Below are 25,000 nucleotides of genomic sequence, written 5' to 3'. Positions count from 1 at the left end.
CATTTCAATCAGCTCTAGTTACAATGACATCATTTCAGACTGCTGTCTGTCCATCCATCTGTTCGCCTGTCCGTCCGTCTGTCTGACTATAGCTCTCACCTTGGCTGTCTCCTGTGTTGTGTCGGTGCTGTTGGAGCTCCAGGTCGGCCAGCTCGCTGAGCAGCTCCATGCCGTGGTGGGGGTGGCTGGGGCAGGGATGGGTGTCACAGGCCTGGGGCTGGAGGGTGCTGGAGGCCAGCATGGGAAACGGAGGGACGTCGGCACAGAAGGCTGCAGCGATCAGCAGCTCTAGGCTCCAGTAACTAGGCACAATGGGTTTCAGGGGGGTGGAGAGGGTGATGATAGACTGGCTGGGGCACAGAGAGGGAGAGGAGGGGGAGAGGCACACCAACTCTACTGAGTGGTTGTCATCATTAGGAGTACTCTCCTCCTCTCCTCCCCTCCTCTTCCTCCTCAGTATTTGCCTCCTGGTGGGGTTGGGCAGTGCAGGGAGGGTCCAGGTCGATGATGGTGGAGTCCTGCTCCTCCTGTTCTCCTGCCACCTCCTGCTGCTGTCCTCTCTCCACCTTGCACTTTTCCTCCTCCTGCTCCTCCAGGGTGGAGGTGGGGTCATCTCTGTGGTTCTCCTCCTCAGAGAGGGGGATAGGATGGAACAGGAGGCGGTGTCACACACACGGCTCTCCGTAGGAGGACACACTGACACCTCCTCCTCCTGCTCCTCCCTATGCTCCTGATCTGGAGGTCCACAGCTGCCTGCTGCTTCTCTGGCTTCCACCTCCTCTCTGCACCTCCTCTTCCTTTTGCCCCTCCTCTTCCTCCTCCACGTCCTGGTGTGGGAGGGCCTCACCATGGCCTGACACTCTAGCTCCGCCCCTAGGCTGGAGAGAGGCTGGGGAGCATTCTCAGCAGGCTCCGCCTGAACCGCCTCCAGGTCAGCTGGCTCGGCCAATCGGACATCGTGGGGCGATGTGCAGCTCCTGTAACCCATGGCGATGGCAGGGTAGGTGTATCCAGGAGGCAAGTCTATAAAAACATAGGAAAGAGAAAAGGCAGGTTTAAAAGAGAAATAAGTAATAAGTAAAAAAGCTTCACAACAAAGGGCAAAAACATTTCTCAAAAGCCAGATGATCGTCCCTACGACTCTTTTTCTCTCTCTCTCCTGTGAAGTGTGGTCAGAGGCTGTTCAAAAGGCCTAACCCTGAGGACCCGCCCCTGAATAGAACTCACTCCAGGGTCATGAGAGGGTAGAGAGGCACAGGAAGAGGAAATTACGTAGGTGGCACTGCGCCTGATCTCACAACACACAGGAAGGGGAGTGAACCGTGTGCGTGTGCGTATACATGTGTGGACGTGTTATTCAGCGTAGGTGTGTGTGTTAGCTTGCTATTTGAAGTGTAGGAGGTTTCGTTTATCAAAGGTGGCCTGCCACTTTTATATCTTCTGGCGTGGAATGGCATAGCAAGGCAGTTAGCGAGGCGTTAATGGTGATGAAGAGGGTGTGGGCCTGGGGGCGGAGCCTCCAAGGCTCTGAGCGAGGTGTTTTCTCAGTCATTACCGAGGTGACAGTGCTGAGAGAGAGACCAACCGGGCCGGCAGCCATTTTATGTGTTTACTTCTCCAGCTCAGAGCTGCTTTATGTGTCAATCCCAGGGCTCGCCAGCCAACCCCAGCCACTCACACACGATGCGTCACAAATGGCACTCTATTCTTTATTTAGTGCACTACTTTTGACCAAGGTCTAGGGAATAGGGTGACATTTGGGACACAGGCACAGGCAAGAGCCAAAGAAGCAGAACAATATCATTAAGGACCCCATAGGCTGTGGCAGTTACTAGATGATGATTTGTAGTGCTATGTCCTCTGTTGCTGGATGATGATTTGTAGTGCTATATCCTCTGTTGCTGGATGATGATTTGTAGTGCTATGTCCTCTGTTGCTGGATGATGATTTGTAGTGCTATGTCCTCTGTTGCTGGATGATGATTTGTAGTGCTATGTCCTCTGTTGCTGGATGATGATTTGTAGTGCTATGTCCTCTGTTGCTGGATGATGATTTGTAGTGCTATGTCCTCTGTTGCTGGATGATGATTTGTAGTGCTATGTCCTCTGTTGCTGGATGATGATTTGTAGTGCTATGTCCTCTGTTGCTGGATGATGATTTGATCTGTTGCTGGATGATGATTTGTAGTGCTATGTCCTCTGTTGCTGGATGATGATTTGTAGTGCTATGTCCTCTGTTGCTGGATGATGATTTGTAGTGCTATGTCCTCTGTTGCTGGGATGATGATTTGTAGTGCTATGTCCTCTGTTGCTGGATGATGATTTGTAGTGCTATATCCTCTGTTGCTGGATGATGATTTGTAGTGCTATGTCCTCTGTTGCTGGATGATGATTTGTAGTGCTATGTCCTCTGTTGCTGGATGATGATTTGTAGTGCTATATCCTCTGTTGCTGGATGATGATTTGTTGCTGGAGATGCTATGTCCTCTGTTGCTGGATGATGATTTGTAGTGCTATATCCTCTGTTGCTGGATGATGATTTGTAGTGCTATGTCCTCTGTTGCTGGATGATGATTTGTAGTGCTATATCCTCTGTTGCTGGATGATGATTTGTAGTGCTATATCCTCTGTTGCTGGATGATGATTTGTAGTGCTATGTCCTCTGTTGCTGGATGATGATTTGTATTCCTCTGCTGGATATCCTCTGTTGCTGTGTCAGACCTATCAGTCATTTACAGTTTTCCCAGATAGACTTTGAAGGCCAGGGTTGTTAGTGTAGAATCCTTGACAGCTGAATGAGCTGTGTGTGTCTAACTGTCTTGTATATCCCTCTTAACAGTCTATTTTCATCATACATATTTCTCATATGACCCTCAGAGAGGTTCTAAAATATCACTTAGGCTGCGTTTACACAGGCAGCCCAATTCTGATTTAATGTGAAAAGATCTGATGTGATTGGGTAAAAGACCAATTAGTGGAAAAATATCGGAATTGGGCTGCCTGTGTAAACGCAACCTCAGTGAAATGTTAGTGTGAATATTGGAATGTAACCTGGGGATGTGTCCCAATAGTTTCTCCAATATCCTGAAGAGAGCACCTGTTCACTTCTTCCACAAATGTAGAACCCTTAGGTTGGTGGAGGCATGAGCTCGTGGGGTTATTTAATACCCTTCATTGCCTTTCAAATCAGTGAAGGGAATTGAACAAGTGCACACTTTGGGAGGAAGGAGAGATATTTGGGACATAGTCAATGTGGATGGACAGTGTGAGTTCCCTTACCAGGCTCCAGGGATTGTGGGTAATCCTGCAGGGGCTGTCCCTCTCCTCTCTTGTCCTGGGTCTCCGCCCCTTTTGGCAGCTGTGGGGGGGCGGGACTGATTTCCGGAGACCGAGGGGCGGCGGCTGCAGGGCTAGGGGCGGGGCAGGGGGTGGATGGGGTGCTCTTAGGGTGGGGGCGCAGGGTGGGGGACTGGGACTGGCAGCAGGGGGACAGGTGAGCAGTGCAGGCCCCTGGGTGGGGGTGTTTCTGTGGTAGGAGGAGTAGGGTTTGGAAGGTTTAGATCCTGGTGGCTCAGAGAGCAGCTCCTCCAGCTCCACTGACTCTGGTCTCTTCTGCACCTACCCACAGAGGGACGAAAACACACAAACACCACGTAGAACATAGAGCAGGTGATTTACGTGTGAACAGAACGTTCCATTTACATGGGACTTACTGTACGTGGCTCTGTCAATGTTGACAGTTCTCAAAGTCCCTTTGGATAAAAGTGTCAACATTGACCGACATAATAAATGATGTGGCCCATTGCAGGACTCAAAGCCACAACCCTGGTGTTGGCAGCACTAGCTGTTCCACTGATCCATTGGAGTAAACCATGCACAACTCCCACAATGAGACTGAATGGAGCGATAGCCTAAAGTAGAGCATCCCATAATAACCAAAGACAAGCCCCAGAGAACATGCCCTACACTCTTAGAAAAAAGGATTCGGCTGTCCCCATAGGAGAACCCTATTTGTTCCAGGTAGAACTCTTTGGGTTCCATGTAGAACCTTCTGGGGAAAGGGTTCTTTCTACCTGGAACCAAAAGTGTTCTTCAATGGGTTATCTTATGGGGACAGCAAAATATTCTAGATAGCACCTGTTTTTCTATGAGTGTCGTGTCTACATTCTAGATGATGTAACCAAATATTGAGCGATCTGCTGATTGACCAAGAGGCTTCGTCAGTATTGGTATTGTGTGTGAAAGGTGGTAAAATCCAGGTAACTTTCCCAGAATGCCCTGCTTTCCCAGAAATCCTGGTTGGAGGATTCATGGATTTCCTCCTTATTTCGTTGTAATTCATCTATGCATGGTCACTTTAACTCTACCGACATGTACATATTACCTCCATTAGCCCGACTAACCGGTGCCCCTCACACTCTGCACCGGTACCACCTGTCACTGTCATTTTACCTATCTACTGTTTACCTAAAGCCTATTTTTTACTTAAAAATGCACTGTTGGTTAAGGCTTGTAAGTAAGCATGGCTAGGGCTTGTAAGTAAGCAAGGTCTACTACAACTGTTGTATTTGGCGCACGTGACAAATAAACTTGGATTTGATTTGAATTCCAGGACCCTTCCTACCAGGGTTTCTAGAAAACCAGGGAATCTCTGGGAAAGTTCGGGGATTTTGCAACCCTAGGAGTGTGGAACCTGTGTTCAGCTGAGCCAGGCATTCATTCAACCTGGGTATATTGACTCTTACTGTGTGCAATGACAAACCAGGCAGTTTGCACCACCATCCATACTGAGCCCAAACTATTCCAGAGGGAGAGTCAGCAAATCCTGGGATAATATTGGGCTATGAAGCTAAGAATAGGTACTGTACTGTACATGCTGTGGCCCAATGCTGTTTGTGTGTGGGGAAGTACTGTACTGTACATGCTGTGGCCCAATGCTGTTTGTGTGTGGGGAAGTACTGTACTGTACATGCTGTACTGTACATGCTGTGGCCCAATGCTGTTTGTGTGTGGGGAAGTACTGTACTGTACATGCTGTGGCCCAATGCTGTTTGTGTGGGGGAAGTACTGTACTGTACATGCTGTGGCCCAATGCTGTTTGTGTGTGGGGAAGTACTGTACTGTACATGCTGTGGCCCAATGCTGTTTGTGTGTGGGGAAGTACTGTACTGTACATGCTGTGGCCCAATGCTGTTTGTGTGGGGAAGTACTGTACTGTACATGCTGTGGCCCAATGCTGTTTGTGTGTGGGGAAGTACTGTACTGTACATGCTGTGGCCCAATGCTGTTTGTGTGTGGGGAAGTACTGTACTGTACATGCTGTGGCCCAATGCTGTTTGTGTGGGGAAGTACTGTACTGTACATGCTGTGGCCCAATGCTGTTTGTGTGTGGGGAAGTACTGTACTGTACATGCTGTGGCCCAATGCTGTTTGTGTGTGGGGAAGTACTGTACTGTACATGCTGTGGCCCAATGCTGTTTGTGTGTGGGGGAACTACTGTACTATGTAACAAAGCTGTGGCCCAATGGTGTTGTCATGAGAATAAAGCTGTGTGTGTATTCATGATAATGTGTGTGCATCCGTGCGTACTTGTGTTTGTGTGTATGTAGGTATTCATGTTAATCTGTGGCCAGTATGCCACACCCACCTGGGCGTGGTTGGGTCTGTGTTGAAGCTCCATGGTCTGTGCTGCCCTGTGGTGCTGCTGGGGCTGGGGCTGTGGCTGGGGCTGTGGCTGTGGCTGTGGCTGGGGGGGGTGTGACTGGGGTTGTGGCTGGGGGTGTGACTGGTGACTCTGTTGCTGTTGATGTTGATGCTGCTGCTGCAGATGATGATGCTGTTGATGCTGCTGGAGAGCGTACAGCTCCTGTTGCCGTAGAAACTGCGAGCGGGAGTACACAGCGGGTGTTGTGGGTGTATGTGGGAGGAGGGGCCCTCGGGCTCCGTACACTGGGGGCCACAGCCCAGGCTGCTCCATCACATCTAATGAGAGAGAAAGGAGGGATCAGAGGAGCCCACACACACACACGCACGCACACACACACGCACACACACGCACGCACACACACACACGCACGCACGCACGCACGCACGCACGCACACACACACACACACACACACACACACACACACACACACACACACACACACACACACGCACTCTCAAACTCTCAAATGCATTCATGCAATGAATATGTACAAGTGCACATACACACGTCCCAGCTTAGGAACCACACGTTTCTCAGAGCTTAGTAACAGCGTGATTGTCCTATGGTTATTTTGCATACAACTTTCCCACAACTTTATAGGAATAGTGCAGGATACCCAGCTAGCACATAACGTTCTGAAAACCATATGTTTCTTAGTTGGGAATTTCAGTACTTCAGCATAACATTTCCTACAGGTTTCCTAATGGTTCTATATATAGGCATGTTCTCAGAATATTAAAACTTTCCAGAAAAATTACAAGAAAACATTAGTAACATATGAAGAACGTTATTTAAAAACAAATACATTTTGTTCTCAGCGTCAACAAAACTCTATCCTCTGCCATACCTGATCTTAATTAGTGGTTGCTTCCTTAGATCTAGGGTCTGTTTGATAGACTAAAATGAACATCTTTCTACGAATTTATAAAAACCCTGTCATGCTAGCGCCATCCTGGGGGTGTAGTGAACTAATTCCATAGAGAACAGAAGATCATAGGTTCCAATCTCATTGACGGTGTGCCACTATAAAAACTGCATGATTAATGACTCAGCAAATGAATCAAATCAATTCAAAACAGTGAACCCTAACTAAGCTAACAGTGCTGTGAAAAGTCTTATGTGAAACATGTTCTCAGAACGTATTTAATTACCTTCAAATAACCAATCATTTCCATTCTCAGAACGTTATTTATTACCTTCAAATAACCTATCATTTCCATTCTCAGAACGTTAACAAAACCTTGTGGGACCATAGTAAAACGCTCTCTGAACGTACCTGCAACCTAAAAATGTTTACCGGTCAGGTGTCGCTCCCAGAACACATAGGAAACCAAAACGTACGTACCCCCATAACTTCCTAGGAACCAAATGTGCTAGCTGGGGTACACCCACACACGCACACACACAAACACACACACACACACACACAAACACACACACACACACACGCACACACACACACACACACACACACACACACACACACACACACACACACACACACACACACACACACACACACACACACACACACACACACACATACACACACACAAACACACACACACACACACACAAAACACACACACACACACACATACACACACACACACAGAAAGTATAACCCAGACATGTGCAGACATCTGTTTGTCTCAATGCTGGAACACCAGTACTGCCATCTCTCACACAAAAGCAAAGCCCTCACTTACACACAAGATAACACACACTGATCACATCCTCTGTTGAACAAACACTGTGGATCACATCCCTCTGTTGAACAAACACTGTGGATCACAACCCTCTGTTGAACAAAGACTGCTGATCACATCCCTCTGTTGAACAAACACTGCTGATCACATCCCTCTGTTGAACAAAGACTGCTGATCACAACCCTTGTTGAACAAAGACTGCTGATCACATCCTCTGTTGAACAAAGACTGCTGATCACATCCCTCTGTTGAACAAAGACTGCTGATCACATCCCTCTGTTGAACAAAGACTGTGATCACATCCCTCTGTTGAACAAACACTGCTGATCACATCCTCTGTTGAACAAACACTGTGGATCACAACCCTCTGTTGAACAAACACTGCTGATCACATCCTCTGTTGAACAAACACTGCTGATCACATCCCTCTGTTGAACAAACACTGAGAACATGGTCACCTAAACAGCAGCCCTCCCACGCCCAAACTCTCTCTCAAACACTGCTCTTTCACATCCTCTGAACAAACACTTCTCTCCTCTCCCTCCTATCTCTGGTCACCTCCAGCCCTCCCTCTCATTCTCTCCCACCTCTGTCTATCCCCTCCTTCTCTCTTCTCTCCCTATCTCTCTTCTCTCCCCCCCTCTTCTCTATCCCCTCTTCTCTCCCTCCTCTCTTTCTCTCCCTCCTCTCTCCCTCTCTCTCTCCTCCTCCTGAATAGAATGGACTCTCATAGCAGCTGACCTGAAAATACACTGGATTGTGACTATAATGACATACTACACGATGATGATGATGATAGAGTCACTGACCAGTAACCAAATTACTGTCCCCTTGGTGCGATCGACCCTGCAGTGCTCCCTAAAACTTCACCCACCCATCCAGCCTAGCATACTCCAGCCCGCTCTCCAGGCCACATGAGTAGCTTGTGGACCAGCAGGGATGCTAGTTCCCATGTTCAAGAGGAGCATAGCTCAGCCGTTCCCTGATGTGTCTTCTTTACAAACCAGAGAGGAATGCTGTGTGTGTGGACTGTGAATCTGGGGAGAGGGCAGCTGAGCACACTGACTATGACACATGGAGCTCAGCTTTGGGGATTCAGCTGCCCACGCCTTCTTCTCTCTCTCTCTGTCTCGCTCTCTCTGTCTCTTTCCTCTCTCCAACTCAATGTGTTTTTGTCCTCTTACACATTTCACAGTCCAGTCTGATCCTCCTTCCACCCCTCAGCCCCCTGACGCACCATGGAACCTTGGTCCTGAAACATTAACCCGGCTAAGCTAATCTTTCCCCGGGGAAGGGTTTCGTGGATGCACTTCCTCTCCTCTGCACCCTGCGGAGCGCGGAAGGAAACACACCACTGAGGATGGAGAGCTAATTAAATTTCACAGCCGGTTCGCTGAATAGGTCCTGCTGCATAGATGTAGAGCACTGCTTTAGCTTCTTCCTCTGTGGTGTGTGTGTGTGTGTGTGTGTGTGTGTGTGTGTGTGTGTGTGTGTGTGTGTGTGTGTGTGTGTGTGTGTGTGTGTGTGTGTGTGTGTGTGTGTGCGTGTGTGCGTGTGTGTGTACATATGTTTTTGGAGCGCACCCTGACCCATCCAGGGACCCAGCCCTGCGGGGGACAGAACAGGTGGTGAGCAGAAACTGGGATGAGTATTCTCTGTGTGTGTGTTTTGTAAGTGCAAACTTATGTTTGCGTGTGTCTGTGTGTGTGTGTGTGTGTGTCTGTGTGTGTGCAGCATGCCCGTGTGTGTGTGTGTGCGTGTGCGTGTGTGTCTGTGTGTGTGTGTGTGTGTGTGTGTGTGTGTGTGTGTGTGTGTGTGTGTGTGTGTGTGTGTGTGTGCAGCATGCCCGTGTGTGTGTTTTCTACGTGATGCGTATATAGTCTGTGTGTGTGAGTCTGTGTGTGTGTGTGTGTGTGTGTGTGTGTGTGTGTGTGTGTGTGTGTGTGTGTGTGTGTGTGTGTGTGTGTGTGTGTGTGTGCAGCATGCCTGTGTGTGTTTTCTACGTGGATGCGTATATAGTCTATGTGTGTGTGTGTGTGTGTGTGTGTGTGTGTGTGTGTGTGTGTGTGTGTGTGTGTGTGTGTGTGTGTGTGTGTGTGTGTGTGTGTGTGTGTGTGTGTGTGTGTGTGTGTGTGTGTGTGCAGCATGCCTGTGAGTGTGTTTTTCTACGTGATGCGTATATATGTGTGGGTGTTGAATTGTGTGTGAGACAGCCGTTAACAGAAAGCTCATCAGCTGTCGACATAATATACTAATGCAACCAGCAAATAAAGGAAACGCTGCAGTAAAACTACTGGATGGAAAATACAACCAGCAGTAGAAAACAACAGACTGCAATAAGAGAATACAATGAACCAAAGATCATGTGCTCAACGTTGAGGGGTGGGTGTTAAGGGGTAAGGGTAGGTGTTAAAGGGTAAGGGTAGGTGTTAAGGGGTAAGGGTAAGTGTTAACCTTTTGGGATAGGGGGCATTTTCACTTTTGGATGAATAGCGTGCCCAGAGTGAACTGCCTCCTACTCTGTCCCAGATGCTAATATATGCATATTATTATTATTATTGGATAGAAAACACTCTGAAGTTTCTAAAACTGTTTGAATGATGTCTGTGACTATAACAGAACTCATATGGCAGGCGAAAACCTGAGAAAAATCCAACCAGGAAGTGGGACATCTGAGGTTTGTAGTTTTTTGGCCTACCGAATACACATTGAGATATGGATAAAGTTGCACTTCCTACGGCTTCCACTAGATGTCAACCGTCTTTAGAAACTTGAATGAGGATTCTACTATAAAGGAGGGGCTCATGAGACCTCTTTGAGTCAGTGTTCTGGCAGAGTGCCTTGGTCTCATGACGCGCGCTCCCGACAGAGTTACTTCCCAGTGCTTTTCTTCAGACAAAGGAATTCTGGTTGGAACATTATTGATGTTTTATGTTAAAAACATCCTAAAGATTGATTCCATACATCGCTTGACATGTTTCTAAAGGACTGTAATGGAACTTTTAGAGTTTTTGTCTGGACGAAGTGCCTGCGCCTCATGATGATGGATTACTGGGCTGAGCACGCTAACAACAAGTGGCTATTTGAACATAAATGATGGACTTTATGGAACCAATCAGTCATTTATTGTCGAACTGGGATTCCTGGGAGTGCCTTCTGTTGAAGATCATCAAAGGTAAGTGAATATTTATGGTGTTATTTCTAACTTTGCTGACTCCAAAATGGAGGATATTCCTCTGGCTGTTTTGGTTCTGAGCGCCGTTCTCAGATTATGCTTTTTCTCGTAAAGCGTTTTTGAAATCTGACACAGCGGTTGCATTAAGGAGAAGTCTATCTTTAATTCTGTGAATAACACTTGTATCTTTTATCAATGTTTATTATAAGAATTTCTGCAAAATCACCAGATTTTCAAAACATTAATGCACGTAAGGCGCCAATGTAAACTGAGATTTTTGGATATAAATATGGACATTATCGAACAAAACATACATGTATTGTGTAACATGATGTCCTATGAGTGTCATCTGATGAAGATCATCAAAGGTTAGTGATTAATTTAATCTATATTTCTGCTTTTTGTGACTCCTACCTTTGGCTGGAAAATGGCTGTGTGTTTTTTGACTTGGCTATGACCTAACATAATCATATGTTGTGCTTTCGCCATAAAGAATGTTTGAAATCGGACACGATGGGTAGATTAACAAGATGTTTATCTTTCATTTGCTGTATTGACTTGTTAATGTGTGAAAGTTAACACAATACCCTTACCCCTTAACACCTACCCTTTAACACCTACCCTTACCCCTTAACACCTACCCTTACCCCTTAACACCTACCCTTACCCCTTAACACCTACCCTTACCCCTTAACACGTACCATTAACCCCTTAACACCTACCCTTACCCCTTAACACTTACCCTTAACACCTACCCTTAACCCTTAACACTTACCCTTAACACCTACCCTTACCCCTTAACACTTACCCTTAACATCTACCCTTACCCCTTAACACTTACCCTTAACACCTACCCTTACCCCCTTACCCCTTAACACGTACCCTTACCCTTAACACCTACCCTTACCCCTTAACATCTACCCTTACCCCTTAACATCTACCTTACCCCTTAACACTTACCCTTACCCCTTAACATCTACCCTTACCCCATAACATCTACCCTTACCCCCATTAACACCTACCCTTACCCCTTAACACTACCTCCCTACCTACTCCAGAGCACTTACAACACCTACCCTTACCCCATAACACCTACCCTTACCCCTTAACCCTACCCTTACCCCATAACATCTACCCTACCCCTTAACACCTACCTTTACCCTTAACACCTACCCTTACCCCTTAACACTTACCCCATAACACCTACCCTTACCCCTTAACACCTACCCTCAACTTACCACAACCCTACCCTTACCCCATAACACTTACCCTCAACCCTCTTACCACTTAAACCTACCCTTACCCCATAACACCTACCACTTAACACCCCTACCCCATAACACCCCTTACCCCACTTAACACCCACCCCTTACCATTTAACACCTACCCTCACCTACTCTTACCACTTAACACTCTACCCTTACCCCATAACACTTACCCTCAATCCTAAGGCGTAAGGTGTAATGGGGTAACTAAGTAAGGATGTAGAGTGACATGCAAGAGGAGAAACCATTGAGAAAAGACAATGAACACCTCACCCAGGTGATGTGTGACAGGGTGGGCAGCAGGCCTCTGTGGGTAGCACCACCAGCTGGGTAGACGGGTCCTGAGGCAGAGGCAGCACAGGCTGTAGAGACCCTGGCATGGCTGCAGAAAACCTGGGGCGAGGTTCTGGTGAAGGGCTGAGTGGCCGATTCCTGCAACATCAGGAAGATGTTACAACAGATTCAGTAGCCATGTGTCGTTCATTACCAATACAGCTTTACTGCAACACAGCCTGCAAAGGCAGCACAACAGGACATGAAACAGCCAGATGAAGACTGATCTAGAATACATCTGTAGACCTCTTATTGGTTTTTATTTATAGTGTGACACCAACACGTTGGTGTTTATGGAAATAAAGTTTTCTGAATTTGAATCCAATACAACTTTCTCACCGTAGGAGTGGCTTGTCATCCAGATGGAGGGACTTCCAGTGCTCGGCAGCCAATGGTGGTGGGCCGAGTGGGCGTGTGCATGTGCAGAGGGGTCTCCTAATTGGCCAGATTGTAGGAAGTCCCACCCGCACCATGAGGTGAGAGGTGATGTCACCGTGACAGCTGTTGGACGGATGGATCCTTGTGAAGTCCACTGGATCCTTATTATCCCTGAGATAGAACCATTGAGAGAGAAATGAGGAGAGACAGAAAACACAGAATAATATAGAGGAAGGTCAGAGCAGGGAGGGAGGTGAGAGTAGAGGAGGATGGTGAGAGTAGAGGAGGAAGGGTCAGAGTAGAGGAGGAAGGTGAGAGGAGGGAGGAAGGTAGAGGAGGATGGTGAGAGTCAGAGGAGGAAGGTCAGAGTAGAGGAGGGAGGTGAGAGTAGAGGAGGAAGGGCAAGGACAGAGTAGAGGAGGAGAGAGTGAGAGGAGGAGGAAGGTGAGAGTAGAGGAGGACGGTGAGAGTAGAGGAGGATGGTCAGAGTAGAGGAGGATGGTGAGAGTAGAGGAGGGAGGTCAGAGTAGAGGAGGGAAGGTCGGGGAGAGGAGGATGGTCAGAGTAGAGGAGGATGGTGAGAGTAGAGGAGGGAGGTCAGAGTGAGGAGGGAAGGTCATCCAGAGGAGGAAGGAGAGAGAGGAGGAAGGTGAGGGTGAGGAGGGAGGTGAGAGTAGAGGAGGGAGGTGAGAGTAGAGGAGGATGGTGAGAGTAGAGGAGGACCATGAGAGTAGGGGAGGAAGGTGAGAGTAGAGGAGGAAGGTCAGAGAGAGGAAGAAGGTCAGAGTAGAGGAGGAAGGTCAGAGTAGATAGGAACCATGAGAGTAGAGGAGGAAGGAGGAAACACAGAGAGAGGATGGTCAGAGGAGGAAGGTGAGAGTAGGGAGGAAGGTGAGAGAGAGGGAGGAAGGTTAGAGTAGAGGAGGATGGTGAGAGTAGAGGAGGAAGGTCAGAGTAGGGGAGGAAGGTGAGAGTAGAGGAGGAAGGTGAGAGTAGAGGAGGAAGGTCAGAGTAGGGGAGGAAGGTCAGAGTAGAGGAGGAAGGTGAGAGTAGAGGAGGAAGGTGAGAGTAGAGGAGGAAGGTGAGAGTAGAGGAGGAAGGTCAGAGTAGAGGAGGAAGGTGAGAGTAGAGGAGGAAGGTGAGAGTAGAGGAGGAAGGTGAGAGGAGGAGGAGGTGAGAGTAGAGGAGGATGGTCAGAGTAGAGGAGGAAGGTGAGAGTGGTCAGAGTAGAGGAGGAAGGTGAGAGTAGAGGAGGAAGGTGGTGAGAGTAGAGGAGGATGGTCAGAGGTGAGAGTAGAGGAGGAAGGTGAGAGAGAGGAGGAAGGTCAGAGTAGAGGAGGAAGGTGAGAGTAGAGGAGGGAGGTCAGAGAGAGGATGGTCAGAGTAGAGGAGGAAGGTGAGAGTAGAGGAGGAAGGTCAGAGTAGAGGAGGAAGGTCAGAGTAGAGGAGGAAGGTCAGAGTAGAGGAGGAAGGTCAGAGTAGAGGAGGATGGTCAGAGAGGAGGAAGGTGAGGAGGAGGAGGAAGGTGAGAGTAGAGGAGGAAGGTCAGAGTAGAGGAGGAAGGTGAGAGTGAGAGTAGAGGAGGAAGGTGAGAGTAGAGGAGGAAGGTGAGAGTAGAGGAGGAAGGTCAGAGTAGAGGAGGAAGGTCAGAGTAGAGGAGGAAGGTGAGAGTAGAGGAGGAAGGTGAGAGTAGAGGAGGAAGGTCAGAGTAGAGGAGGAAGGTCAGAGAGAGGAGGAAGGTGAGAGTAGAGGGAGGAAGGTCAGAGTAGAGAGGAAGGTGAGAGGAGGAGGATGGTCAGAGTAGAGGAGGATGGTCAGAGTAGAGGAGGAAGGTCAGAGTAGAGGAGGATGGTGAGAGTAGAGGAGGGAGGTCAGAGTAGAGGAGGAGGTCAGAGTAGAGGAGGAAGGTCAGAGTAGAGGAGGATGGTCAGGGTAGAGGAGGAAGGTGAGAGTAGAGGAGGAAGGTGAGAGTAGAGGAGGAAGGTGAGAGTAGAGGAGGATAGAGGAGGAGGAGGTCAGAGTAGAGGAGGAAGGTGAGAGTAGAGGAGGAAGGTGAGAGTAGAGGAGGAAGGTCAGAGTAGAGGAAGGAAGGTCAGAGTAGAGGAGGAAGGTCAGAGTAGAGGAGGAAGGTCAGAGTAGAGGAGGAAGGTGAGAGTAGAGGAGGAAGGTCAGAGGAGGAAGGTGAGAGTAGAGGAGGAAGGTCAGAGTAGAGGAGGAAGGTCAGAGTAGAGGAGGAAGGTCAGAGTAGAGGAGGAAGGTGAGAGTAGAGGAGGAAGGTGAGAGTAGAGGAGGAAGGTCAGAGTAGGGGAGGAAGGTCAGAGTAGAGGAGGAAGGTTAGAGTAGAGGAGGAAGGTGGTCAGAGTAGAGGAGGAAGGTCAGAGTAGGGGAGGAAGAGAGGGAGGAAGGTCAGAGTAGAGGAGGAAGGTCAGAGTAGAGGAGGAAGGTCAGAGTAGAGGAGGAAGGTGAGAGAGAGGAGGAAGGTCAGAGTAGAGGAGGAAGGTGAGAGTAGAGGAGGAAGGTCAGAGTAGAGGAGGAAGGTCAGAGTAGAGGAGGAAGGTCAGAGTAGAGGAGGAAGGTGGTGAGAGTAGAGGAGGATGGTCAGAGTAGAGGAGGAAGGTCAGAGTAGAGGAGGAAGGTGAGAGTAGAGGAGGAAGGTGAGAGTAGAGGAGGAAGGTCAGAGTAGAGGAGGAAGGTGAGAGTAGAGGAGGATGGTCAGAGTAGAGGAGGAAGGTGAGAGTAGAGGAGGAAGGTCTAGAGGAGGAAGGTCAGAGTAGAGGAGGAAGGTCGGGTAGAGGAGGAAGGTCAGACTTTAAGGAAGGTGAGAGGTAGAAGGAGAGGAGGAAGGTCAGAGTAGAGGAGGAAGGTCAGATAGAGGAGGAAGGTCAGAGAGCTAGGTCAGAAGAGGAACGGTCAGACTCCAAGGAAGGTCAGAGTAGAGGAGGAAGGTCTCCAGGAATGAGAGGAGGAAAGGTCAGAGTAGAGGAGGAAGGTCAGAGTAGAGGAGGAAGTACAGTGAGTCAGAGTAGAGGAGGAAGGTCAGAGTAGAGGAGGAAGGTCAGAAAGGAAGGTGCTGTAGAGGAGGATGGTCAGATTGAGGAGGAAGGTCAGAGTGAGGAGGAAGGTGAGAGTAGAGGAGGAAAGTCGGGGTAGAGGAGGAAGGTCAGAGTAGAGGAGGAAGGTCCGAGTAGAGGAGGAAGGTCAGAGTAGAGGAGGATGGTCAGAGTAGAGGAGGAAGGTCAGAGTAGAGGAGGATGGTCAGAGGAGGAGGAAGGTCAGAGGAGAGGAGGATGGTCAGAGTAGAGGAGGAAGGTCAGAGTAGAGGAGGAAGGTCAGAGTAGAGGAGGAAGGTCAGAGTAGAGGAGGATGGTCAGAGTAGAGGAGGAAGGTCAGAGTAGAGGAGGATGGTCTAGAAGGAAGGTCAGAGGAGGAGGAAGGTCAGAGTAGAGGAGGAAGGTCAGAGTAGAGGAGGAAGGTCAGAGTAGAGGAGGAAGGTCAGAGTAGAGGAAGACACCTATTTGAAGACCTGTTTTTGACACTACAGTGTTACGGTAGCTAGTAATGAGTCTAGGAGTGGTTGTTAACTAACTGTAAACAACTTTAACTGTGGGGTGAAACAAAACACTTATTTACTGTTAGGTAGATACCGTCTACCACTCTATGCTAGCAAACACAACGCTGCTCCAAAACTGGCAGGGTGTCTCCAGGAATGATATGTTTACATGTTGCTGTTTGTGACATGTCCTCTTTCCAAGCGTACAGTGACGGTCTTGGTCGGTCTACGCTTTGTTCTTGTTGACGTCTGTAATCAGAAAGTTGCCCTGCTGTGTATGATGATGTCATATTGCTGAATAACGTCAGACTGAGTCTCACCTGATGTAGGCCTCTCTGTCTCGGTCCAGGCAGGTCAGACCCATCCGCTCTCCACTCATCCTCTTCCTCTCCTCCTCTCCTGCAGGGTCTGAGGGGTACATGGAGCGAGGAGGTCCTAGGAGACAAATATCAGTTCAGGGAGAAGTCTCACCACCTTTCCCTGATGAGCCCTAACCCCCAACACGCAGTCACAGCACTGTCACAAATATCTATCTAAAACTAACCATGGACCTACTAAGCTCTAACATTAAGGGTGGAATCTCTAACACTAAGTCCCAGGGAACACTAAGTCTTCTGTGTCATTAACTTACTCTCCCCCATACCAATGGGTCTTGCTCTCTCCCAACCATACCTACTACAGCTCTACAGCCTGTCTCTCTCTCTCTCTCCCAACCATACCTACTACAGCTCTACAGCCTGTCTCTCTCTCTCTCTCTCTCCCAACCATACCTACTACAGCTCTACAGCCTGTCTCTCTCTCTCTCTCTCCCAACCATACCTACTACAGCTCTACAGCCTCTCTCTCTCTCTCCCAACCATACCTACTACAGCTCTACAGCCTCTCTCTCTCTCTCCCAACCATACCTACTACAGCTCTACAGCCTCTCTCTCTCTCTCTCTCTCTCTCTCAGCCTCTCTCTCTCTCTCTCCCAACCATACCTACTACAGCTCTACAGCCTGTCTCTCTCTCTCTCTCCCCAACCATACCTACTACAGCTCTACAGCCTGTCTCTCTCTCTCTCCCAACCATACCTACTACAGCTCTACAGCCTGTCTCTCTCTCTCTCTCTCTCTCTCTCTCTCTCTCTCCCCAACCATACCTACTACAGCTCTACAGCCTGTCTCTCTCTCTCCCAACCATACCTACTACAGCTCTACAGCCTGTCTCTCTCTCTCTCCCCAACCATACCTACTACAGCTCTACAGCCTGTCTCTCTCTCTCTCTCTCCCAACCATCTCTCAGCTCTCTCTCTCTCTCCTCCCAACCATACCTACTACAGCTCTCAGCCTCTCTCTCTCTCTCCCAACCATACCTACTACAGCTCTACAGCCTGTCTCTCTCTCTCTCCCAACCATACCTACTACAGCTCTACAGCCTGTCCTAACCATCTCTCTCTCTCTCTCTCTCTCTCTCTCTCTCTCTCTCCCAACCATACCTACTACAGCTCTACAGCCTGTCTCTCTCTCTCTCTCCCAACCATACCTACTACAGCTCTACAGCCTGTCTCTCTCTCTCTCCCAACCATACCTACTACAGCTCTACAGCCTGTCTCTCTCTCTCTCTCCAACCATACCTACTACAGCTCTACAGCCTGTCTCTCTCTCTCTCCCAACCATACCTACTACAGCACTACAGCCTGTCTCTCTCTCTCCTCCCAACCATACCTACTACAGCTCTACAGCCTGTCTCTCTCTCTCTCTCCCAACCATAACCATACCTACCTCTACAGCCTGTCTCTCTCTCTCTCCCAACCATACCTACTACAGCTCTACAGCCTCTCTCTCTCTCTCTCCCAACCATACCTACTACAGCTCTACAGCCTGTCTCTCTCTCTCTCCCAACCATACCTACTACAGCTCTACAGCCTGTCTCTCTCTCTCTCTCTCCCAACCATACCTACTACAGCTCTACAGCCTCTCTCTCTCCCCCAACCATACCTACTACAGCTCTACAGCCTGTCTCTCTCTCTCTCCCAACCATACCTACTACAGCTCTACAGCCTGTCTCTCTCTCTCCTCCCAACCATACCTACTACAGCTCTACAGCCTGTCTCTCTCTCTCTCTCAACCATCTACTCTCTCTCAGCTCTCTCTCTCCCAACCATACCTACTACAGCTCTACAGCCTGTCTCTCTCTCTCTCCCAACCATACCTACTACAGCTCTTACAGCCTGTCTCTCTCTCTCTCCAACCATACCTACTACAGCTCTACAGCCTCTCTCTCTCCTCTCCCAACCATACCTACTACAGCTCTACAGCCTGTCTCTCTCTCCCAACCATACCTACTACAGCTCTACAGCCTGTCTCTCTCTCTCTCTCCCAACCATACCTACTACAGCTCTACAGTCTGCCTGTCTCTCTTCTAACCATACCTACTACAGCTCTACAGCCTGTCTCTCTCTCTCTCTCCCCAACCATACCTACTAGCTACAGCCTGTCTCTCTCTCTCTCCCCAACCATACCTACTACAGCTCTACAGCCTGTCTCTCTCTCTCTCTCTCTCCCAACCATACCTACCAGCTCTACAGCCTGTCTCTCTCTCTCTCTCTCTCCCAACCATACCTACTACAGCTCTACAGCCTCTCTCTCTCTCTCTCCCAACCATACCTACTACAGCTCTACAGCCACAGACTCAGATCTCCTGCCATGTACTCCTCTCCTCCTCTCTTTTCTTCCCAGTGCCTCTAACTGCTTAGTCAAATAAAGCTGTTTCTACTTTAGGCTTTGGCAAAGCCTGCTGTTTATTTTTCATCAGCGAGGTCTTCCAAAGGTCGTAGATAAATAATCTCTGCTCAGTTCCCCTGCTCCTTCTGTTTATTTAAGCAAGTGACCCCAAAGGCCCGGAGGTTACCCCGTACCTTTCATGGAGGGGTGCACCCGCCCCTGCCGGCTGTTGGGGTGGGCGTCCACCGGGCGACAGGACGGTTCCCTCTGCCTCGCCACGGCGACTGCGATGCCCACAGGCGGCTGGCGCACCTCTCCTTCACCGTGACCCACCGCCTCGCCCACCTCCCGGCCACGCCCCCCACAGTCAGAGCGCGCCGTCATTGACCGGGCCCTTCCTGGTGGGCAAGGCCTGTTGTTGTTTGCTGCCTTGCAGGGTGCAGCTAACCCCAGGGGCTCCACCTCCAGGACCCCCAGGACCAGCGGATTTGAGGCTCCCCAGGCCTCCGAAGGGACTCTTCTGGGAGAGGAGCAGGGGCTGCTGGGTGCTGTACTTCAGCAGGCTCTTCATGGCACTGCTCTCCTCCTGGGCCTGTGAGGCGACCTGGGGTCTTGCTGCTGCTGAGAGGGGCTGGGGGTGGAGGTGGCTGGGGCTGGGGAGAAGGATGAGGAGGGAGGCCCATACCTTGCCCTGGTTGTTGCTGGGGCTGTTGTCTGCCACCACTGAGAGACTCCATGTAGGCCTTCCGCTGCTGCTCCTCCTCTGCAGGGTGGACGTGGTGAGGCCTCATGGCCCAGGGAGGAACCGGGGCTGCTGGGGGTGATGCTGCTGTCCCTGCCCACTGTTGCTGTAGCCGTACGGGGACATCTCTAGCTTCCTGTTCAGGTCCTGGTTCTGTTTGTTGTTCTGGTTCAGCTCTGCTGCTGGGGCGTCCGGGCCAGGCCCACCGTGCTGCTGGTGGCGAATACGGGCCACCTTCTGACCATCTCTCTGTAAAGAACAACTCCCACCTCCAGCACCACCGCCTGCACCTCCTCGACCCCCCAGGGGTGAGGCGTTGGGCAGGGGGCCCGGGAGGGAGCAGTCTCTGTAGGGGGAAGTGTTGACTGAGTGGGGGAGGGAGTGTCCGGCCTTGGCTCCCTGGGGAAGAGAGGGCCTGAACACATCGGTGGTGTCCACTCCCACGCTATTGATGCATTCGACGCTGCGAGAACGCACGGCTTGGTGCTGCTGGGTCTGGGGCTGCTGGGGAAGGGGTTGTTGGGTCTGGGGTTGTTGGGTCTGGGGCTGTTGGGGCTGGGTTTGTTGGGGCTGGGGCTGTTGGGGCTGGGGCTGCTGGGGAAGGGGTTGTTGGGGATGGGGCTGTTGGGGCTGTTGGAGCTGTTGGGGCTGGGCCTGCTGGGGAAGGGGTTGTTGGGGATGGGGTTGTTGGGGGTGGTGACTCTGCTGCTGCATCCAGTCTGGGGTCTTCTCAGCCTTTCTGTACAGCTGCTGCTGCTGTTTCCTGTGCCAGTTACTCTTCTCCATGGCCTTATCCTTGGCACTGCCGCCCCCACCCACCAACCCCTGGCAGTCGGTTGGGGTGCCCATCTGGAAGGGTTGCCCGCTGGACTTGTCCCCCAGGTGTCCTCCCCCTACAGATGGTATGAACGTGGGCCCTGTCACTTTGGGGTCTCGCCCCCTCCCCTCCCCTCTCGTGCGGCGAGGGGTTGGTTAGAGGGGCAGGTGGAGGCGGGCAGAAGAAGTCCGGGTGGTGGTGTGTGGGGGGTGGTGGGGATGGCTGGGGTGGAGCTGAAGGCAGTGGAACCCCCCGGATGCGGGTGAGAGTGGTGGTGGGGGTGGAGGTGGGGGTGGCCTCCCCAGCGGCTGAACCCATTTGCAGGGGCGGCGCCACAGAGTAGGGAAGGGCGTGGTGGAGCATCTGGCCCCTCCTCCAGACAGTCCGAAGGCTGCTCACTGATCCTCATCTCGCCGCTCACCCCTTCCTTGGTGCAGCGAATGTTCCCCCACCCTCCATGTGTCTGTGGCTGGCCTGTGTCTGAGCCCCCTGCTCCCCACCACCTCCCCCATAGCTAGTCATGGAAGCCTTGGCTCCCCCCGTCCCAGAGTCCCCCGTTCTGCATCTTTCCATTGAGCAGGCAGGCGCTGAGGGTTCTGGTCATTCCTAGGGTCTGTTGGTGCTCCATGTGCCTCTCCAGAGCTCTGCTATTGACCTCCTCCAGGGAGACCGGGTGCTGGGGGTACTGGGGGTGCTGTTGGTGGGGGTGGGGCTGTGTGTGGCCGGGGTGTGGGTGGTGGTGGTGTGGATGTGAGGGCTGGGAGTGGTGGCTGTGGTGTTGCTGACGCTCCTTGGCCTCCTGTTTGCTGCTGGGCCTCTCCTTGTCCTTGGTGCTGGGGACCACCCCTCTCTCGACGGACACCTCCTTCAGGCCCTTGTGTAGGCTGACTCCGCCCCCTGGGTCCATGTCCCGACTGCAGGAGCCCTGAGGGTGTCCCGGCCCCGCCCTGGAGATGGGCGGAAGACCGTGATTGGCTGAGATGAGAGGGGGCTGGGACGGAAGGCTTCTTAGATAGAAGTTCTCTGTAAGATATAAAAGTTCCAAATTATACAAATATAAAATATTTCAATGTTCTACACTGAACAAAAATATAAAGGCCACATGGAAAGTGTTGGTCCCATGTTTCATGAGCTGAAATAAAAGATCCCAGAAATGTTCTAAACGCACAAAAATATTATTTTGTCCACAAATGTGTTTACATGCCTGTTAGTGAGCAAGATGATCCATCCACCTGACAGGTGTGGCATAACAAGAAGCTGATTACAGCATGATCATTACACAGGTGCACCTTGTGCTGGGGACAATAAAAGCCCACTCAAAAAAATATGCTGGTTTTGTCACACAACACAATGCCACAGATGTTTCAAGTTTTGAGGGAGTGTGCAATTGGCATGCTGAATGCAGGAATGTCCACCAGAACTATAGAGGACCTATACCCTCCCAGGCCCACCCATGCTGTGCCAATGCCCATTCATGTGAAATCCATAGATTAGGGCCTAATTTATTTATTTAAATTGACTGATTTCCTTATTTGAACTGAAAATCAGTAAAATGGTTTAAATTGTTGCATGTTGCATTTATATTTCTGTTCGGTAGAAAGAAACAGACTCCTAAAGGGGAAGTTCAGGATTTTAGAGATTTGTGTTGGAAAGTGTAATTCATTCAAAAAGATTTGCTTCCGTTGACTGTTAGGTAGTAGTGGATAAAGTTACCTTAAGTTTGTAGTGTCTGTTTTAATAGAAAACCAAACCATGGCTTACAGTTTTTACTGGCCCATAGACAACTTTCAGGCTGAGGAAATATCAAACTGTAAAATCCTGAACTTCCCCTTTAAAAAACATCCATTGGCCAACCAGGCAGCAAATCTAAAAGACAGGATTACATTATCACATTTAAGGTAATATCCCTGTGGGCATCCACATAGCGAGCAATATCCATTATCCAATTACATCATACTTTGTTGTGTTCAATTGGATTTCAATATCTTAATTCTGTCTGATTGATTTTTAATTTGTTTGCCACTCACCTTTTTGGGTGTCGTAGAAACGGTGCTGCCCATAGAGGACGCCGCTGTTGGCATGGTGATCCAAGTGGCTCATGGGAAGGAAGGTGTGGGCGAGACTCCCTGAGAATCGAGGATATCCCGGGGCTGCTGAGAGAGAGAGAGAGAGAGAGAGAGAGAGAGAGAGAGAGAGAGAGAGAGAGAGAGAGAGAGAGAGAGAGAGAGAGAGAGAGAGAGAGAGAGAGAGAGAGAGAGAGAGAGAGAGAGAGAGAGAGAGAGAGAGAGAGAGAGAGAGAGAGAGAGAGAGAGAGAGAGAGAGAGAGAGAGAATGAGAGAGAGAGAGAGAGAGAGAGAGAGAGAGAGAGAGAGAGAGAGAGAGAGAGAGAGAGAGAGAGAGAGAGAGAGAGAGAGAGAGAGAGAGAGAGAGAGAGAGAGAGAGAGAGAGAGAGAGAGAGAGAGAGAGAGAGAGAGAGAGAGCACTGAGTTAGAGTCGTCCCGTCACGACTGTGGAAATTACATATGATCCTTCAGGTCCCATGCAGCTGGTTGTGTTGTATATACACTAATAACTATACAGCCTCGGCTTGTCATATTCACTACTTGGGTTTCGAATGTAAACAATAGGAGACAATCTCTGTCTTGGGGATTGCGGTAATGGAGGAAATTTGCCATCTAAACATATGGCTGTCTCTCTCTGAGCTGAGGAAGCTAGATGTTCCTTCTGTCTGAAGCAAGAGATAACACAGGCCCCAATTTTAAAGGGCCAATATGTGATATTTCCATTGGATTGAAGGCCTCTATCTACACTGACTGGCTGTTGCCCTTCACTGCCCTTTTCTAGGGTTGAAAGATCAATTTGACTGGAGACCTTCAAGACTCGGCACCTGGTTCTATGACAACAAGCCCATCTGCAGAAGATTTACACAATCTACCAGGACTACATTTCAAACACAAAGTACCTTGAAGGTAGAGAAAGGAAGGACAGAAAGAAGGAGAGAGAAGGAGACAGAGAAGGAGAAAGAGAAGGAGACAGAGAAGACGAGAGAAGGTCGAGAGAAAGACAGAAAGGAGAGAGAAGTAGACAGAGAATGAGAGAGAGAAGGAGAGAGAGAAGGAGACAGAGAAGGAGAGAGAGAAGGAGACAGAGAAGGCCAGAAAGGAGAGAGAAGGAGAGAGGAGAGAAGGAGACAGAGAAGACGAGAGAAGGTCGAGAGAAAGACAGAAAGGAGAGAGAGACAGAGAATGAGAGAGAGAAGGAGAGAGAAAGGAGACAGAGAAGGAGAGAGAGAAGGAGACAGAGAAGGCCAGAAAGGAGAGAGAAGGAGAGAGGAGAGAAGGAGACAGAGAAGGAGAAAGGAGAGAGAGGAGAGAGAAGGAGACAGAGAAGGAGAGATCAGGTAGAGAGAGAAGGAGACAGAGAAGAAGAGAGGAGGTAGAGAGAGAAGGACAGAAAGGAGAGAGTAGAGACAGAGAAGGTAGAGAGAGAAGGAGACAGAGAAGGAGTCAGAGAGAGGAGAGAGAATGAGAGAGCAGGTAGAGAGAGAAGGAGACAGAGAAGAAGAGAGAAGGTAGAGAGAGAAGGAGACAGAGAAGGAGAGAGAAGGAGAGAGAGAGGAGACAGAGAAGGAGAGAGCAGGTAGAGAGAGAAGGAGAGAGAGAAGAAGAGAAGGTAGAGAGAGAAGGAGAGAGCAGGAGACAGAGAAGAAGAGAGAAGGTAGAGAGAGAAGGAGAGAGAGAAGGAGACAGAGAAGGAGAGAGAGAAGGAGAGAGAGAAGGAGAGAGCAGGTAGAGAGAGAAGGAGACAGAGAAGAAGAGAGCAGGTAGAGAGAGAAGGAGACATAGAAGAAGAGAGAAGGTAGAGAGAGAAGGAGAGAGAGAAGGAGACAGAGAAGAAGAGAGCAGGTAGAGAGAGAAGGAGACAGAGAAGGAGAGAGCAGGTAGAGAGAGAAGGAGAGAGAGAAGGTAGAGAGAGAAGGAGACAGAGAAGGAGAGAGCAGGTAGAGAGAGAAGCAGACAGACAGGTAGAGAGAGAAGGAGAGAGAGAGGAGACAGAGAAGGAGACAGAGAAGGAGAGAGCAGGTAGAGAGAGAAGGAGACAGAGAAGAAGAGAGCAGGTAGAGAGAGAAGCAGACAGAGAAGAAGAGAGCAGGTAGAGAGAGAAGGAGAGAGAGAAGGAGAGAGAGAAGGAGACAGAGAAGGAGAGAGCAGGTAGAGAGAGAGGAGACAGAGAAGAAGAGAGCAGGTAGAGAGAGAAGGAGAGAGAGAAAGAGAGAGAGAAGGAGACAGAGAAGGCGAGAGCAGGTAGAGAGAGAAGCAGACAGAGAAGAAGAGAGCAGGTAGAGAGAGAAGGAGAGAGAGAAGGAGAGAGAGAAGGAGACAGAGAAGGCGAGAGCAGGTAGAGAGAGAAGGAGAGAGAGAAGGAGAGAGAGAAGGAGACAGAGAAGAAGAGAGCAGGTAGAGAGAGAAGGAGAGAGAGAAGGAGAGAGAGAAGGAGACAGAGAAGGCGAGAGCAGGTAGAGAGAGAAGGAGAGAGAGAAGGTAGAGAGAGAAGGAGACAGAGAAGGTAGAGACAGAAGGAGAGAAAGAAGGAGTGAGAGACGATACTAAAGTTGCTCT

General features: G+C 49.8%; 1 protein-coding gene across 1 annotated transcript in view; it reads right to left on the bottom strand.

Annotated features, from left to right (window-relative positions):
* Positions 1 to 25,000, bottom strand: part of LOC118383629 (BAH and coiled-coil domain-containing protein 1-like) — a 129,348-nt gene that overhangs the window by 59,126 nt on the left and 45,222 nt on the right. The window contains 13 exon segments of the mRNA XM_052515347.1: positions 100 to 1,023; positions 3,279 to 3,525; positions 5,793 to 5,880; positions 12,130 to 12,244; positions 12,247 to 12,288; positions 12,529 to 12,658; positions 12,660 to 12,738; positions 16,438 to 16,552; positions 19,017 to 19,198; positions 19,200 to 19,608; positions 19,666 to 20,457; positions 20,910 to 21,404; positions 22,409 to 22,531. Of these exon segments, the coding sequence (XP_052371307.1) occupies positions 100 to 1,023; positions 3,279 to 3,525; positions 5,793 to 5,880; positions 12,130 to 12,244; positions 12,247 to 12,288; positions 12,529 to 12,658; positions 12,660 to 12,738; positions 16,438 to 16,552; positions 19,017 to 19,198; positions 19,200 to 19,608; positions 19,666 to 20,457; positions 20,910 to 21,404; positions 22,409 to 22,531 (3,741 nt within the window).

The sequence above is a fragment of the Oncorhynchus keta genome, unplaced genomic scaffold (assembly GCF_023373465.1).
Source record: "Oncorhynchus keta strain PuntledgeMale-10-30-2019 unplaced genomic scaffold, Oket_V2 Un_scaffold_23083_pilon_pilon, whole genome shotgun sequence".
NCBI classification, from domain to species: domain Eukaryota; kingdom Metazoa; phylum Chordata; class Actinopteri; order Salmoniformes; family Salmonidae; genus Oncorhynchus; species Oncorhynchus keta.
The sequence above is the reverse complement of the archived record's forward strand: the minus strand, read 5'-3'. Positions and strand labels throughout refer to the sequence as shown.